General features: G+C 39.4%; 1 protein-coding gene across 4 annotated transcripts in view; it reads right to left on the reverse strand.

Moving 5' to 3' along the window:
- Positions 1 to 4,506: 4,506 nt before the first annotated feature.
- The window catches only part of ARHGEF7 (Rho guanine nucleotide exchange factor 7), a 117,155-nt gene continuing 102,820 nt past the window's right edge, over positions 4,507 to 18,841 (reverse strand). For all 4 annotated transcript variants that reach the window (XM_040090624.2, XM_040090632.2, XM_040090651.2 and 1 more), the window contains 3 exons: positions 11,444 to 11,543; positions 10,749 to 10,803; positions 4,507 to 7,612 (listed from right to left, as the gene is read on the reverse strand). In XM_040090624.2, coding sequence (XP_039946558.1) covers positions 7,490 to 7,612; positions 10,749 to 10,803; positions 11,444 to 11,543 — 278 coding nt within the window. In that variant the 3' untranslated portion in view covers positions 4,507 to 7,489. The remainder of the gene's footprint in view (positions 7,613 to 10,748; positions 10,804 to 11,443; positions 11,544 to 18,841) is intronic.

Consider the following 18,841-nt stretch of genomic DNA (forward strand, 5'->3'; position numbering starts at 1 on the left):
AACGCATTGAAATGTTACCTTATTTCTTGCATTGAAGTTTTCTTTCACTCCCTAATAGAACCCAGTTCATCTGAACTGTGTTAAAGTCACATCTAACCAGATTCCAAAATACCAGCACCCAAAATGAGAAGAGGGAGATGGGGAGCAGAAGGAAGCTCCCATAATCTGAGGAGACCTGCTACACCACTTAGTCACACAAGTCTGTGGGGCTGAATGGGATCACCTGAGCATACTGGGGGAACTGATGGAAGCCCTCATTGACACACTTTCCATCATTTCACAGACAGGCCAAGATTTAAAAGTACCACCAGCAGGCCATCTAGTCCAACATCCCTGCTGGGGGTGTTGTTTACCTGGACTTTGGTAAAACTTTTGAAACTGTCTCCTGCGGCATTTTCCTGGAGAAACCGGCTGCTCGTGGCACAGATGGGTGCACTGCTCCAGGGGCAATAAACTGGCTGGATGGCCAGGCCCAGAGAACCATTGTGAGCGGAGTTACAGCCAGCTGCTGGATGGTCACAAGTGGTGTTCCCCAGGGCTCAGCACTGGGGCAAGTTGTATTTAATACCTTCAAGTGCACCCTCAGTCAGTTTGCAGCCAACACCATGTTGGGCAGGATATTGATCTGCTGGAGGGCAGGAAGGCTCTGCAGAGGGATCTGGACAGGTTGGTTTGATGGGTCAAGGCCAATGGTATGAGGTTCAACAAGGCCAAGTGTCAGGTCCTGCCCCTGAGTCACAACAACCCCAGGCAGTGCTGCACAGCAGAGAGGCTGGAAGAAGAGAGAAAAGGACTGGGAGGGCTGGTCAACAGCAGCTGAACATGAGCCAGCAGCACCCAGGTGGCCAAAAAGGCCAATGGCAGGCTGGCTTGCATGAGCAATAGTGTGGCCAGCAGGAGCAGGACAGTGATGGTCCACACCTCAAACCCTGTGTTCTGTTCTGGGCCCTCACTACGGGACATTGAGGCTCGGGAGCGTGTTCAGGGAAGGGCAACAGAGCTGGTGAAGGTTCTGGAGAAGGAACCATAGGAGTGGCTGAGGGAGCTGGAACTGTTTGGCCTGGTAAAGAAGGCTCAGTGGGAACATGACAAGTAAAGATGAGACAGACAGCGGAACATGCAGCCAGGTCTGGATGCAGTGGCAGAAATCCTGCTGAAAATCTGGTGGTCATGGCAGGGTAGGAATGCTTTTTCTTGAACCTGTATTTTCAAATGCTTATCTTCAAGCACAGGGAAGTTATCATGCTCCCTCAATGCACAGCTCTTTGCCCTTCCCAGCACTTTTAATAGCCTTATATCATAATATATATAATAGTCCTATATCAAATTCCCAGCAGTGGTGAAATCAAGTGCAGTGGATGGAGTGTGCGTTGCATCACCCCAGTGTTTTCTCAATTCAGTCTCAGAATGGAGATTTCATGTGTTAGATGTTGTAGCAGTAGATTTTGCTCAGCTCCTGTGAAATTCTGCCTGTTGTAGAGCAAGGCCAGAGATATAAATGTGTTAGTGACCACAAATTCCTGACGATAAACCTGATCCTGTGTTACCTCAACACTGCATTATGCTGGAAGAACCCTTGTGATGCTGAATGTACAGATGCTATAATAAGTCACATGCTGTGGGGAAGTGTTAAAAACCCACACAAATCCCATAGGCACAGCTCATTAACACTTTCAACTGTGACTGTCTACCTCTGTACTACAGGACAAAATGTATTTAATAGACTGTACCTCCTGGAGCTTGAAAAGCTGCTCCAAAATATACAAAAATCGAACTCCATTTGTTTATAAATGCATACAAAAGTAGAAATATTAACAAATTCAGGCAAAGTGAGTAGCGTCTGACATAGCAGAAGCTAACACGGTCCCCTGCTGGAAAAATACTGCAAAAACATGCTATTTCTGTATTGTTCATCTCTGTCTACTGCAAACACACAGCTATCATAGGCTGCTTGACTAACAAGAGGTAGCTAGCAATACACTAAGAAAAAAATAAATTGTTTGGGGAATCTTGCCAGGCCTACATATGACAGCAGAATGGACATTAGGAGAAGGTTTGTCCTGGTTTCAGCTGGGACAGAGCTCATTTTCTTCTCATTAGTTGGTACAGGGCGAAGTTTTGGATTCAGCAGAACGTGCTTCCTTGCCCGGGCTGGTTAGCAGTGCCATGTTATTGGAAAGCCAGCAGATATGCCTGCAGGTGTGCACACCCACAAAAACGGGGCATGGGACGGATCCAAGACAGTGGATGGGGAAAAGCATACCACAGAAGTGAGCTCTGCCATGCACAAAGGAGAGCCTGTGCACGTTCAACAGAGAAAGGGAGTGAGATCAGTGAGAACATGCAGGAACTAATGGGAGAACCTGAGCAAATTTTGGACTGTGAAGACCTGCACTAAGTGCTTGGTATCACAGTTGTAACTATTCATAGTAACTTGCGGAACTGTAGCTCTCATTTCTAAATCACAACATTTAGATTTAGGCCTGGACAGTGCCTTTAAGGCAACCACTCAAATTATTGAAGAGCTTTTGAGGTTAACTTAGCTCCAACTCCAGGCTCAGCTCCCCTTCCAAGACAGTATTTGATTCGTGTATTAAAGAGAAAGCTCAAGTGCAGAGCACACAAGGTAAAAATATGGCAAGCCTTCATCCCTTTTCCAGATGATAAAGCATGTCTTGCAGAGCAAATTCATCACAAATTTCATCTCAGCATTTCTCTGAAGTGCAAACCCCCCTTTTCTGAGACCCTTCAGCATCAGCCCTGTGGGACTCAGGGAATTATCTACAGATACACACACACATTAAGCACACCACCCCGACTATTGTAAGTCTCTCACTCCCATAATCAAGGGTTACTGCTCCTTCTTTTCCCTTCTCATGACTATCACAGCGAGCAAAGGTGTCCACTGGAAGTGGGTAACAGCGTTCTGCACCTGAATTTCTGAGCCTGGTAGGTGTAGCAGGTCCAACAGGATGAACTGAGACATCCCTTGGACAATCAGGACACAGCTAAGCATCAGACAACATGGTCATGCCTTGAGGAACATCCATTTCAGAGCACAGATGTGAGGGAAAAGTGTGACAAAAAGTCCTGTGAACACCCGGGTTGGAGGAGGTGAACAAGATGCCACAGGTGCTGGAGAAGGCTCTCCTGCAGCCTGTGGAGAACACAGCCCATGGAGGACTCCACACTGCAGCAGATGCACTGAGGGAATCTGCAGTGCACAGTGAGCCCTGAGTGGGGCAGGATCATTGGCAGGAACTGCAGCCCAGGATGAACCAACCCACCTTGGAGCATACCTATCCTTGGAGGTCTGCCAGCTGTGGAGAAGACCAGTACTGGAGCAGGGAAAAGCATGAAGGGGGAGCAGCAAAGAGGAATTGTTATAGACAGACCCAAATCCCCATTCCTACACTCCTGCACTGCTTGGTGGGGGGAGAGGGGAAGACAGGGACAACAGAAATGGAAGAGTCAAGTTCAGCCTAAGAAGTAGGGTAAGGGAAAGGTGGTTTACTTTTTGTTTGTTAACGCTAAGAGATGCGTGGTTTTTATCTAAATGCACAAGATTTTCCATCTTATTCCTTCCCCCGTCTTCTGCTGAGGGAGAGGAATAGGAGAGCAGTTGGGTCTGGCAGCCAGCAATGGTCAACCCACCACAATAAAAAACATTCAAAAAGAAAAATCCTCGAAACACTTCAGGTGACAAGGAAATGAGCATTTCAAATTGTTTAAAATACCCATCTTTACAGTGACAAACCCAGAGAAATTTGGAAAGTGAGACTTCTGAGAATAATTATAAACTAGTTCAATTAAAGTCCTCTGTTCTAAGTATATCTCCTTGCTGAACTAAGCTGGAATAAATATATCACTTCACACCCCCAAAATGTTACTAATCCCTTCAAATGCCTTGTCCAAAGACTGAAACCATCTTTTCAAACAAGTGGCTCCCTGCACTTTCCTTAACCCATCCCACCATCTGGCATAAAGCCATACTGACGGTTTTGCTGCCATAAAAATCATCCCTCTCCCCTACTTCAGGCAGCACCAACCACAAAAAGTCTCTGTAACACACACATCACTAATTTCTGTCTATTCAGATAAATCAGGCATATTTTACTCAACTGATGCAGTTTCTAGTGTTTCTTGCTTTCTTTCCTTCCACTATTTTGTGTCTTTGATTTCTTCCATTTCTTACATTACCTGCGCAGGTCAGATTGCAAAAGAAAGCGAACATTTCTCAATGTAAGACAGTTAAGATCCTCCTTCTCACCCCTCCTCTCAACAACCCTTGCTTTTTTGTTGTTGTCCTTTTTTTTTTTTTTTTTTTTTTTTCCCCAGGCATCAATTTACTATTATAAAAGACCATGAAAAAGCTCTTTCAAGACAGCATAGCAGCTACTAAATTGGAGAGGTGGTTAGTCATATGAAAGGCAAAAAAAAAATAAAGCAATTTCCCTTCTTTATCTCATAGCCCACATATTAGATGAAACATAAGACTTCATATGGTAGGGGAAAAAAATTCATGGTTTAATTACAATGTAGCATAAACGCTTTAGCAGTGGATACCAGGATATTATTGTGACATCTAAACTAGAGTTCTCCACAGACACTGTAAACAGATACTCTAAATTCCCTAAATGATTTGCATTAAAAAGGTTTATACAAAAGCAGTCAGTATTCAATCTTTAGGATGTCATGACAAACACACATACATCAGTAAGTACAGAGAAATGTTATGCTACATTTTGGACAGTTCAGAACTGAAAGTGCTTCACATCTATAGGATAAGAAATGGCTTCATCTCCTCATCCCTAAATGATGAGAGCAAACAAACAACCCTTTAATAGGTTAAATAAACAGTGCCCCATTTATCCATGCTTATTTAAAGGTTCCAACAATTCAGAAGGTCCATGGTGACATTTACAATCTATATACACTGTAACAAATTGTCAATGAAAACAAGTTCAGGTACTTCTTGGTTCCCAAAAGTCAGAAGCTGCTCTCTGCACTATAGAGATAAAAGCTACTTACAACATTAGGTCAGTTTTCTGTTTTGTCTCTCTTTATTTTTGCGTGTGTGTTTGTGTAAAAATTAGTCCTCTCAATCCACCTTGAATAAAACAAGTCCCCAAGTCCTGGTCATATTTAACAACTGCTTCATCCCAGTGTTTAAGGCATGTTCATTAGATGTCAGTGTAGGGGTACTGTCAGAAATTATAGTATCACAGGTACTAAGAGTCAGCAGATTTACATGGCAACACCACTCTTTACAATATAAAGTAACACAAATTGTTATGATGGAAGTTGTTCCTGAGTTAAAATTTGCTAAACACTGCTAAGGTTAATGTTTTCCTTTTATACTTCTTCCTCTGGAATATCCTTTCACATATGCTCAACTGAAAATTAAAAATCACTCTGAAAATACCCTGGATGTCAGAAAGTGAAAATGTTAGCAAAATTCTAATTATATTGGCTTTCCCAAGTCTAAATTTGGCCATGATAATATGCATTCAGGGGTTAGTATAATTTAGTTTTTAGTGAGGATGTTTTCTAACTGCAAAGATAAATATAATATCAGTCCACAATTTTGTGTAACTGCAAACATCAAGGAAATATTTTGGTATCAAGAATTAATAAATTTAAAATTCTGTGAATATATGTGGCTCTGTTCATGTAGATGTTTTTTATTTTCTCCTACTTTAGAATTAAAGGAAAACATTTTTAAATTGCAGGTACACAAGACACCTACAAATATATTCAGCTTTCTAAAAGAGACAACTTATCTACTCAGGTTATGAAGCATCCATTCCCACAGAATTGTTTCTCAAGTATGTAATCATTGACAGAATTTCCTATTTAACAAAAGCTGTTCTTGACTGAAAGAAGTGGGTAGCTTTAAAAGTAGATTTTTCATTAGATTCAAAATGTGCATGACAATTCCTACAACCCAAATCATCCTGGCTCCAACTCACTAAAAGTTCATACAAACATTTGCTTAAGTCTGAGCATTACATTTAGCAGGAGTTAAAGGGCACTAGAAAATCAGAATGACAAAAGGTGTGACTCAAGTCTGTGCTATACCTGCACTTCTGACTCAACTGAACACAAACCCCTCAGAAAGCAGCACTGTCTGGATGAAAGTCTGATGAAATCCATGAAAACAATGAGCTTTAATGGGATTAGTATTTTAAGCACTCCATCTGAAGCTCACTGTTTGCAGTGATGTATCATCTATCTTAAATACGAGAAACTGCAGGGATTGCACCTATCAGACTAGGGAATTCATGTTTCTTTATGTAATTTAAAATCTGTCAGCAGTGCAAATTATGAGTTACAGTACGATTAAAAAAAGAAATCTTACTTCCACATTTCTTTCCATTTAAATCCTAGCAGGACAGAAATCAGCAACATGCAAAAAAAAAAAAAAAACAGGGTGCAAAAGGAAGGACTGCTTCCACAGTATGGGAACTCCAAACAAAGAGTCTTATATAGTGGTATAGAAACAAAGCTCTGAACGAATTTTGGCCTAGCCCATGTGTCTTATGCACAAAGGTTAGCTAAAATTTAATTGCCGTGAACATAAAATATAAATAGCAACAATTTATTCACAAAAATCTGGATTAGATTGATTTTTTCCTTTAAGAAGCTGTATGATCTGTCATCAGCCAGCCATATGTTTAAGCACAACAATAGAAAATGTAGTACAGAAACACCTAAAAATCACAGTCATAAAAAGCAGGCAGGTACATCAGTCTTTTGATGGCCAAAGCACAAGATTAGTCTGCCAAACAAGTGTATGTGAACGTAAATTGTGGACATTAGATTTGTTAAAAATTGTTTCAACTGTCAATAAACAATTTCCTGTATTTTAATACTGTTCTCAAGGAACCATAAACTGTTTAAAGTAACAGGTAACCGTAAAGGATTTAAATATAGTGGTAAATAGGAAAAATAGGGGTTTAAATTTGCATGTGTGGTGAGTAGGTAATTTGGAACTAATTCATAATCGTCCACAAAGAACTCTGACCGTTCTTAGGTAAGACAGTACTGCCATCATTTCTAACACTTGTGACCGTTATAATAACACAAGAAAAAAACCCCAACATATCAGCCCAGATACATCAATCACATATGCATTCTAAATTACAGCTATTTACATGAAAAATATATATTTAATTAAAAAGCCACTGAAAACCATGGACTTTTAGTCAGGTGCTGCACTTCCTGCAAAATGAGGTAATTTGGATGCGAACAAATTAAGTTGAGTAGAGTTCAGGATCCATGGTCTCCATGCTTAAAGTACAGATTGCTTCAGTAAATGGCTTGACTCTTTCTGTATGTTCAGAGCAAGAAATCACTAGATCCAGTTAAATCCTGTTTTATAGTGCTCTTGATGCAACACTGACTAATGTCAGAAGGCTTCCCAGCTCAGTTTTACAACTGGTCTTTCAATAGAAAGAAGAAGGAAAAGAAAAAAAAAAAGAAGTGGTTATAAGTTGGTTTCATCCCAAGATGGATCATTCATATTCTTTAAAACTTTTCTAACAAGCTTCTCCAAGTCCTTGCGAGCTCTTTGCTCCTCTTCTAATGACTTCTTCATCTTTTTGTTATCCTGTTTAACAGAGACAGAGATATTACTGGTTTGTTTTGGGGGCTTTTAACAGATCTGACTACACATACACTGTCAGTTACAAACTCTGAAGGCTCTTCTCAGTAAAACCAATATTAGTTGTTCAAAAACAAAGCTTCTATTGAATCTTCACAAGTTACACACAGTTATTTCACACAATGCAACAAAAGCTACCAAATGGAAACTGAGCTACTTCCTATTTGTACTTTAGGGGACTTTTATACAGCAAGTGCTAGTAACAGATGGCCACTAACAGATTTGAATTCTTCTGCTCAAATCTATCAATGAGGAGTAGAATATATTTGTTGCTAAAGCCTCTTAAAACTTTATGCAAATTAACTCGCTTCATTAGGAATGTATATAGTTGAAAGGAGTATCCTGAAAACCATTACAATCTCTGAAAAGTGTTTTGTGACTAAATTTTAAACTAGACTGATGACTACCAGCAGTCTAAGAGGAGTCTGAATTTCAAGGAACACCATCTCTATACACATATACTAACACGTGAGTTCTCACTGTTTAGTGCCATCAGGCAATATTAAATAAATGAACAACAGGACCGTAAGGATGACAGGGACCAATCCACAGGGATGCTTACACTATTTAATCCTATACAGGTCAAGGTGATGCTGGGAACAGTAGGGAAGCAACCAGAAGGTAAAATAACATTGAATTAAGACCCCAAGACAAGTCTAATGGTGTTTAACAAACACAGGCCTTCAATCCATGGGTCCAACTGGACTCCCATTAGCTGTCATTTACAGACATTTTAGAAATAGGATGGGATCATAAAATCACAGAAGCTGAGTTGAGTTGGAGGGACTCATCAAGATCATTAAGTCCATATCCTGACCTTGCAAAGGACACCCCCCCGCCAAAAAAAAAAATTACACCATGTGCTTGAGACCATTGTACAAATGCTTCCTGAATACAGACATGCTTGGTGCTGTGACCTGGGGTGCTGGGCTCCCTTGGGGAGCCTGTTCCAGTGCCCAATTACCCACTGGGTGAAAAACCTTTTCCTAATAGCCAACCTAAGCCTCCCCTGACTCAGCTTCATCCTGTTTCCTCTAGTCCTGATACTGGTTGCCAGAGGAGATTGGTACCTGCTCCTCTTCTTCCCCTCACAAGGAAGTTGTAGACCACAATGGGGTTCCCACCCCACAGTGGGATCCCCCCCTCAGTCTTTTCTTCTCCAGGCTGAACGAACCAGGTGACCTCAGCCCATATGGCTTCCTCCTCAAGACCCTTCCCCATCTTTGTTGCCCTCCTTTGGACGCTCTCCAGGAGTTCAGTATCGTACTTTTATTGTGGCACCCAAAACTGCCCCCAGCCCTTGAGGTGAGGCCATCCCAGCTCAGAGCAGAGGGGACAATCCCCTCCCTTGCCCTGCTGGCCATGCTGTGCCTGATGCCCCCAGGACAGGGTTGGCTCTCCTGGCTGCCAGGGCACTGCTGGCTCATGTTCAACTTGCCATCAACCAGGATCCCCAGGTCCCTTTCTGTGGCACTGCTTTGCAGCTTCTCGTTCCCCAGTCTATACACACCACCATGGTCGGTCACCTCATTAACCTCATGCCCTCCTCAAGTCTGTTGAGAAACTCGGAAAGCTCATTATTTTATCTTGGAACAGATTTAAGTTGTTAAGTCTGCCAGTTCAGGACCAGTTCCAGTGTATTGCCTGTGGAACTACAGCTATGAATAACTGATGGAAGCTGCTATAGGAAGGATCCCACTTTGCAGTGGTGTCTACACCAACCAGGACACTATGTACTCCCAGAGAGCCTTTATCCAAAAAGCCATTGCCAGCTCAGATTATTTCTGCCACTTCTCTAGTTGGCAGCATCACAGCAGCAGACCAATAAATGCTTTTAAGATTCCTGAATTCCTGATACATAAGAAAATAAAATCAGGCTTTAATATGCCTTGGCTTGGAAGATAAAAGATTCTGAAGAACATCTATTTGGAAAGGCACCAAAAAAGAGCTGTTGCATGAGGCTCAGGAGAAGGTGACTTTTTGTTTAAGGGTCATGGAGCTGTACAGAGCCGCAGTGAGGCAGCACATTTATTCTTTGTACTAAAAGCAGGAAGCCACAGGTGTATTAGTGGGCTATAATTGCTGCTTTTATTATATGACTTGTAGTTTTTAAAAGACTGCCAAATTCAGATCTAACCTGGGATACTAATTTTTTTATGTCCTGAACACAACAGAATTTAAGTATGCAACATATCAGCTGCCCTGTTTCAAGGGATATGCAGGACATCTTTAGAAATACTAGGTATGCTTACAGATGGCAAAAAAAAAAAAAAAAAAAATTACATTTATAGCACCAGACCTGAAGAAATTTGAATACAAATCCTTTTTACATTAACACAATAAATTTTATCCAACTTCCAGAAGTCAGACTGGTAAGCAAATTCACACCTTGCACAGTGAGGAAAATCCAATGCTTCTTTTCACCTATAGATTAAGCAAAGACTACACACAGCACCATTAACATGGTTAAAACAAGCTACATCCTGATAAGATTATGTTTTTGTTTATTCATGGTGGATATTTAGAACAAGTGACAAAAAGCACCCAGAGCTACTGTGAAGCCCTCATTTAAAAAAAGCCATGTGGACATTAGATTTGTTGATCAGATAGGCACTGAAAAGGACTTTTGTCTCTGGAAATGAGCAGTTTTAAGAACTGATTCATAAGAGGTGTTCCAGTTACTTTAGGATTCTATAATTTTAGAACTATAAATATCTGGTTCTATTTAGGCCTTTATTAGCATTCTTGAGAAACTACGATTTCTCAGTCTCTGTAAGCTTACTTTGCTGGTGATACAGCACAACTGAATTTGCTTAACACTTCCACCATTTCAGAAACTGCAACATCCAAAACCAGCTTAACAATTCACTTCAGAGAAGCAATCCTCAATGCTATTCTCAAAAGACTGATGACAACAGCAGGGAGTGCTTCTTGACAAATTATATTTTACTTTTAAAAGTAAATCTAGTCCAAAATTCAAGTTTGTAACTATCAAAGTGAACTTGCAAGCCATATTTAGTTTTATAACAAGCCTTCCATCTTTTCTTTCTCCATGTTGCTATAAATGCAGCAAGTTACCAACCTGTCTTAACTCCTGTACTTCATCCTTTAATGCATATACTGTGTCAACAAGGCTTCTAAAATGAAAAAAGAAGATCATCTGTAACAACAGTTTTCAGAAATACGCATATAAATCTATTATTAGAAAAAACAATTTAATGAAATGCAATTAAATAAAAACCACCCCACACCTAATAGCTAATTTCAAATCAGTGTTAAAAGAAAAAAAATACAACCTGTTTCTAATCCTTATTTATATTCAGTAAGGCAAGGACTTGTTACCAGTTTCTGTGACAAGAAACACCTCTCAAGCACTTACAGACCTCTACTGGTTTCTGTATTACAGCTTCCTACAACAACACAACATACATAGTTTCATTTCCAACATACACCTTCCCAAAAAAGTAGAACGATACCACATGCTAACTAAAAGCAGAACACCAATTTAATACTGAAATCTGACAGCACTTGGAAAAATTACTTATAAGTGAAGCACATCACTTCTTGGCATGGGTGGAATAGGTTGCACAGCATATACAAAGAAACCAGACATTCAAATGAAGGCCAGCTGCCCTTTGAGGACTGGCAGCATACTCCAAACAGCTCTATTCCAACTACAAACATACCATATACACCCTACTATAATGGGAGACAGGAGGAGGAAGAAGAGTGCAAAGTTTACTACTTTAATTCATCACTCATTAAACGTTTTCTTACTTCTCTTCTATAACAGTCTGACCATTACTTTTAGTTTCTTCTACAATAATTTTTTCTTCTTCTGGAAGCAGGACTTGAGGAGCTGATTCTTTACGGGAACCTGTTGTAAAAATAAATTACAAAATAAGCAACTCCAAAATACCAGTGGGGCATTTTAAAGATTATTCTCTCATTCACTGCATGACACACCCCCATGACCAAGGTATACCACTGTCCATTTCCCCCTTCCCTGTACACATGAGATGCTGACACATTTTTTACTTTTGAAACCACAGCCTTACAACAACAAAAGGTTGTCTGACATTCTTATCCCACTGGTGACATCACTCCCAAGTCACTGATGGAGATGTTAGTTACACTGTTTAAGGAGCAGCGTACTTTTCAACCACCAGTAAAAGCTCTGCAAATTCCCCACAGCAGACTGAGAAAGACGTAGCTGTGTTTAAGTAACAGCGATTTAAGCGTCGAGGACAGATTCTAATCTCACACTGATACAAAGCCAAGATATAATTCTGCTCTAAACCCATTACTCTCTCAGTAAGGAGCAGAATAGTGGAATCAAATGACACAGCAATTAAAGAAAAAGAAGTAGAAACCCTTTCCCCCAAAACACTTTGTGTGTGCACACGTGTACATGCAAATACTCTGACAGATAGCCTTTTAGTCCTAGAATACATTCCTACAAAATGACACACACTCCTTGTATTTAATAAATGTTTTAAAAAACACTTCATGGTTTGATGATAAAAACTTAAAACATTCCAGTATCTTCAGAACTTATTCCACACATTACAATTTATAACATCAAGATAAAACATATAAAAACAGTTCTGACTAGAAATGCTACAACTCAGAAATGTGCATCCACCCATAGGTACGTATTCTATAAACATTATTCAATTAGGCTGCAACAAATTACAAGGTTGGTGTTTTTTTTAAGGTCTGTAAATAAATTGGTGTCTAAGCATTTGTTCAGAATTCAAACACTGCAGATAAAGCATTAAAGTTCTTACATTTTTTAACTAAGACATCGGTTTTAACAAACAAGGTACACCTGCCCACCACTTCACTGTAGTGAACTTTCATTAACCAGGAATTTCTCAAGTCTCATTGAGTTTGAACTGATAACTTGGTACTACAGAGCAAATGCCTATCCAGAGAAATTAGGTGCTGAACAGCTGCTTTGTGCTAACAGTGCTTTTCTTTTAAGGTTCATGGTAAAATTTGTAATATAAACAAGTAAATAAAAATGTTGAATAAACCACACTTATTACAAAATACTAGCTTCCCAAACAGCTGCAGTCTTGAGTTCTGAACAGTGAGTTTGTAAGGACCCTATCTTAGCTGTACATGTTTAGCTATTTTAACTATTTTAGCAAGCAATGACAAATGTCTTAAATGAAGAAAAAAGTTTCCTTAAGCTTACAGTAAAGATATAATGTATCAGTATGTGATTGTCAAAATTATATAGAATAAAGAGAACAGCAGATTTGAGAAAGAATCTTGTCCTTGAAAGCTGTAAGTTCTTCTTACGGAGCGAAGAAATCTTTTAAGGGTTAATACACTTCCACTTATTTTCCAGGAGGAACAACCTATAAAACAAACACATCCAAATTCTGTAGGGAGCTCAAGGACACTTCCCTGTTTGCGCTGTCAATCTCTAACTGTAAAAAGCTCTCTCACGTTTATTTCAGTTAATTGCTTACTGCTCAGCTTTATTGGCCTTGCAGCTAACACAGAACTGAATTAAATGTTCTATTAGGAATTAGTTGGCAGCAGCTGCTACCAGATCACTGCATTCTGGGGTCTCTGTACTGATGTGGAACACACCTCAGCCCAGCACAGGCCAAGGGGAGAGAACTGCCACACATTTCTCACCCGTGACTCCCTCCACCCAAATGGAGCACACATTATCTTTCCCTTTGTATAGAGCAGCATCCAACTGTCTGCCTGGGCAGGGTAACACAGGTCCTTGCAAAGCACAAATAGCATGGAGGAGACAGCCTGACAACAAATGTCCCAGCTGTTCCATTATACACACTCATGCACGTGAAGCAGATGTCTACAGCAGCACATCCTGATGAATGTACAGCAGAGCACAGCACACAACGCTGCAGGGACACACAAAGCAGTTCAACAACATTATCCACACAAGGAGACCCCACACTACACAAACACAAAGGAAAACTGCTGTGAACACTGACCTTCCTGTGCCACAGGACAGAAACTACCGTGGAGCACAAGTTTCACTCTTGCCTTCACTGCTCCAATACCCTTGGTCACACAAACTCTTATTTGCATGTCAGAACTCTTGCTGCTCTTATGGTGTGTACTTATCCAAAACCCCCACACTTTCTCCTTGACCATGGTCTGGGTTTTGTGAGAGTTTTTCTTTATTGTAGATGTTTTTTCCTAAACTCCACAAGCACTTGCTGAGTATCAAAGGTACAAACACACAGCACATCTAACCTGCTACAAACGATCCAGTCATCAAATGAGTACATGCACAGTAGCATCAGACAGGAGGTGTCAAGTTCTAAAGGCAAAAGGAAGCTATTTCAAAGTCCTGCTTTTCTGCACCACTTACACCAGCAGCTATCCTTTTTTCTATTTTAAGGTGCTTTTTTTTGCAATTACACACCTGGAAGTAAATTCAAACAGAATCATCACTGGTGCTCAGCAATATCCCCTAAATTCAACCTTGTGCCTTCATCAAGTTCTTTATGCCTACCCTCTGTGTAACCATTTCCCTCTGCAAAAGCTGCAGCTTTAGGACATGAAGAGAGGGTTGTGTTACAGTACAGTGGGCACTTCCCACTGAAATAATACTGAAAGGATAGTCTAGGAATTTCGTACAGCTCAGATAACCCTAAACACCACATACTCCACATTTTCATGCAATAGGGTGGAAGAATCAAGTTACTTTAGTTTGCCATATCTGCTATTCCTCAACCCTAAGCATCCAAGTTCCACACTGAATTTTATTACAAGACACTATATTCCAAGTCAAAAAGGCCAAATGAGTATATTTAAATGGACATCAAACAACTGCCTAATCCACCTTGAGAGAAATAACCACAAGTACTAGTCAGTTATTTGTTGGAGTTTTTCATGTGGGGATTTGTTGTTGGTTTTTTTTAGCTTAGTTTGGGTGTGGAGGTGGGGTTTTTTTATTGTTTGTTTTGGGGTGGGATTTTTTTTCTGTTGGGTTTTTTGGTTTTTTGTTTTGTTTTTTAATATGGACACCCTGTACCTCAAGCTACACAAAACAGGGTTTCATTTGGTTTTGGGGTTTTTTTGGAGGGGGTGGTTATTGAGGGAAGTAAGGTAGATGGGAGAAGAAAGTATGTTCGACAAACACAAACAATTACTTCAGGTTTAGCAAACAAATATTAAGGCCAAAGTAAGTTGCCATAACTTCTCAACAGGGAACTCTCAAATCCAGGGTCTTGGAAGAATGATCCCCCTGTTCAGAAGTCTGTTGAACAATTAAGGCAAACTACTGACCCCTACAATCAAGATTCAACTAAGTTTCCACAAATTAAATTCCATGAAAAAAAATAAAGATATCTATTCAATATCAACACCTCTCAGCTCTAGAGAAGAGAATAAAGAATTACAATACTTTTTGAGAAAACCATACCTTAAATTGTACGTTTAGCAAATTTAGCCTCCAGAGTAAAGCCAGTAACAATACAGCCCACCTGACATTCAGACCAGGGCTACAGCCTTTAGCAATACCCCCTACATGATGTGGTAGAACACCTGAAATACAAGAATAGCCCCCAGCTTTTGGTTTTCAGTGTCTGAGCCCCTTTCCAGCTAAATCAATCGGTCAAAAACAAGCAAGAAGTTCTGAGCATTTCTAGAAATAATGAAAGCTGAAACCTGTTTGGGTATTTACATGGTTGGAAGACTGCATAACAGAAGTTCACTTTATACCTTCCTAAAACAGGTAGAGTATCACTCCTAGCCCTGGAGCATGGTCCCAACACCAAACCAGGAAGATACCATAGCAGAGACTGAATGTCACAGAGGCTCTCACTGAGGTCTGTTTGCAATCCTAACTCACAACCTCAGCCTTTTATTCACTTTCCCCCAAAAGGAGCATGACATCTTTACAAAATGGTTGATACAGAGTCAACCCCCCTGCCGAGGGCAGAGACACCTTCCCCTAGACCAGGCTGCTCAAAGCCCCATCCAAACAGGCCTTGAGCACCCCCAGGGATGGGGCATCCACAATTTCTCTGGGCACCATGCTATTTTTATATGGCACCACGCTGGTTCCTGATAGAAACCAGGTTTCAGAATGAGCTGTAGTGGTAAACAATCCGGTCGTTTGCTTTGAATAATTTGGCAGACAAATATGAAGGGAGTTCAGAAGTTTTGCAGGAGGGAAGTAAGAAAAGGGGGGTGAAATTCAGAAACCTTTCCACTTTAACTGGCTATTAAATCTCTGCCTATGTTCAAAGACCTTGTCTGTCCAGGAACCGTTTAAGCCAAGAGTAAAATGGAGGTGGGTATTCACATCATCTGCTTCAAGTAGCTAATTTCAGGGCATCAGTTAAAAGACAGCTCTCCCCAGTCAACTAAGAACAGCTTCCTCCAGCTGGTGAATGGGAGGAGAAGGCTCATAGTCATAGAAGACTATGAACGTCCTAATTTAAGGTATAGAAGTCAGATTTGTGAGATAGTGGCAATTTCAAGAGGTGAACAGCATTATCTGAGGCCGTGAGCCAAGACTCTGATGCACAGATTTTAAGTATTGCTGTTTTATTCATTTCTTTATTACCTTTACTGTGATTAGGACAGGTAAGGAGTGGAACAAGGCAGGAACAAAGGTCAAAAATTTGAAATATTACTTGTAAATATACAGTTCTGTTTTTCACCAACTTTACAGGCTAAGAAGCTCTCAGAAATTACTTTCAATGAAAGTAAATGAGTTTCAATGAAAGGAGTGTGACTTGTCACTGAAAAACAAGTGTGTGTATACAGAACTGTTTAGATCTACCATTAACTGCTGGCATGTACAGACATGTACATTTCCTAGTGAAGCAAATGTTACACAAAAGAATTACTTGTCATTTTAAATACTCAGTGTTTCACTGCATTTGTTATATTAAAGATGTTAAAGCAGACCTGTAAAATTAACCTTCTTTTTCTTGATAAATTTTTATGAGGTCCTAATAAAAAGAATTCTAAAAATGCTGCTCCCAGACTCTGCATGTGTTGAGATTTAAAAACTGGAAAAATCTGCGCTATGTATCTGCCAAAATCAAAAGGGTATCCTTTACTATCTTTGTAAATAAAACACAAATCAGAACCCAAATTTCAGCTAAACATTAGTTCACTGTATAAGATACACCATTGTTTGCAAATTCTTGGGAATAATAAAAAGGTTTGGGCATGAAGTTGTTTTGTCTTTTTTTTTTTTTTTTTAACTAATAGGGATACACAAACAGGAATAAAACCCCACATGACTCAGATGACTGTTTTTTAGGCAGTTTACAGCAATACATTTAGATGAGTAAAACAGAAACCATTACAGTGGACCGAAATATAACTTCATTATGTGTTAGTCATATAAGAACAGAATGAATAGTTTGAAAAAACAGATACACCACCTGAAGACATGGGAGATGCCTAAGACAACATTTAGAAAGAGCTACTCCACTAAACTGCCTGTATTTAGCTAACCAGTACAAAAACTTCCAAGAAGATGGCTGCAGGACTAGAGTTGCTACAATCATAGCAAAACAAAGTTATGACCTTTTAATGGAGAGGAGTGATTATTAAATTTATTCCGATGTAAACAATTTAGCAGATAAATTAGCTTATTGATTTGTTTAAATTCACTCATATGTAAGCATTTTTAAAGTAGAAACATTAAAGATAACTCTTGCTTTTTAAAAAAAATGTTGCCATATTAAATCACGAAAACACATAAGGTTACATACACCCTTAGTATATTCATAAAATTTCTCTCTGGCTATAAGACCTTCAGAAGTAGGTTTTCGATTGTTCCAATAATCCAGCCCATGCTTTTACTGAGAATATATCAATCAAAGCCAAAAACAAACAAACAAAAAAACCCCCAAACACCTAAAAGGAAGAAAATAAAATCAATTTAACAGGAGAGGATGGTAACAGAAAAACAATCTATAGGTGGTAGTGTCTCTGAAATTAATTTTAACAAAAAAGAGGATACAGAAGAATACATACTTCACATTACATTGAATTTCCTGCAGATGTCAACTACATCAAACAAAGATTACACACTTATGTCAAAAAAGGTCTTTAACGGCAGCATTTGATTCCTCTGGGAAGAAGGGAGGAAGAGAAAGGAGACAGAGGGAGAAGAGGATGTGTCAAATTACAAGTTCTGCTGTCCTTTCCCCCTGTGTAATAATTAAATATTAAAGTCACAGTCTAGCAAATGCAAAATTTATTTCAACTGTACATAACAGATGTCCTTTTCATATAAAACAAAACACTTAATTGATATATGCAACCACAAACAATATGCATACTGTACAGTACAATGAGACATTCAGATATACATCCATTTTTGTATTTTCCAAAGGCAGTCACCTACTAAAGATGGCTTCTCCCGTTCACAAATGAAGTGCACAATATATATTATTCTTTCTATGTTTTATGTCACCATATACACATTACTGTGTTTTGGCAAGATTATGCAAAACACCCAATCAATGTTGGTTGGCTTCAGTTTATGGTAAGGACTGATTTTTGTGGAAACACTGCATGAGCCATGAGAAAAGGCCTGACAATGGCTTGAACCTACCTTCTGATTCACGTTCTCCTTCCTTCCAGTGTATTTGTAACTGTACACATACAATTTACAGAATTGCATAAACAGAAGGTACTCTTATTACCGTGACTAAAGTTCCACAAAAATAGAAACACTGAACCTTTGGACTGAATACCACCATTTTCACATTTGCCTTTTTTTGTTTGTTTGTTTCAAGCATTTTGCATTAATACCCTTGATTAGTTCACAATAGTTTACAGCCTGTAACACTGAAGACGTAGAATGGTTTTAAATGTGCTGTGATGTTAATATGAGAATACACAATATGAGAGATCCTAATTATGATAGTACTTAACTTAAATGCTACAATATTTAATGGTGGTAAACTGTCAAAGCTTTGGTGCATAGAAAGTCAAAATCTTCAGATCTGGATAACAAAACTTTCTGTGTGATAAGGAAAGTTCAAGTGCAACAACTGTATTACAAACTCATATTTACACTATATAACATGAAACAGACATAAAGGAATTATCATTTATCCAGTGCAGAAAACATTATTTAACTAGAACACCACAGCATAAGAAACACGGCGAAAAAAAAATCCATACTATCCATATATTAAAAAA

The sequence above is a fragment of the Hirundo rustica genome, chromosome 2, assembly GCF_015227805.2.
Source record: "Hirundo rustica isolate bHirRus1 chromosome 2, bHirRus1.pri.v3, whole genome shotgun sequence".
Classification (NCBI taxonomy): Eukaryota; Metazoa; Chordata; class Aves; order Passeriformes; family Hirundinidae; genus Hirundo; species Hirundo rustica.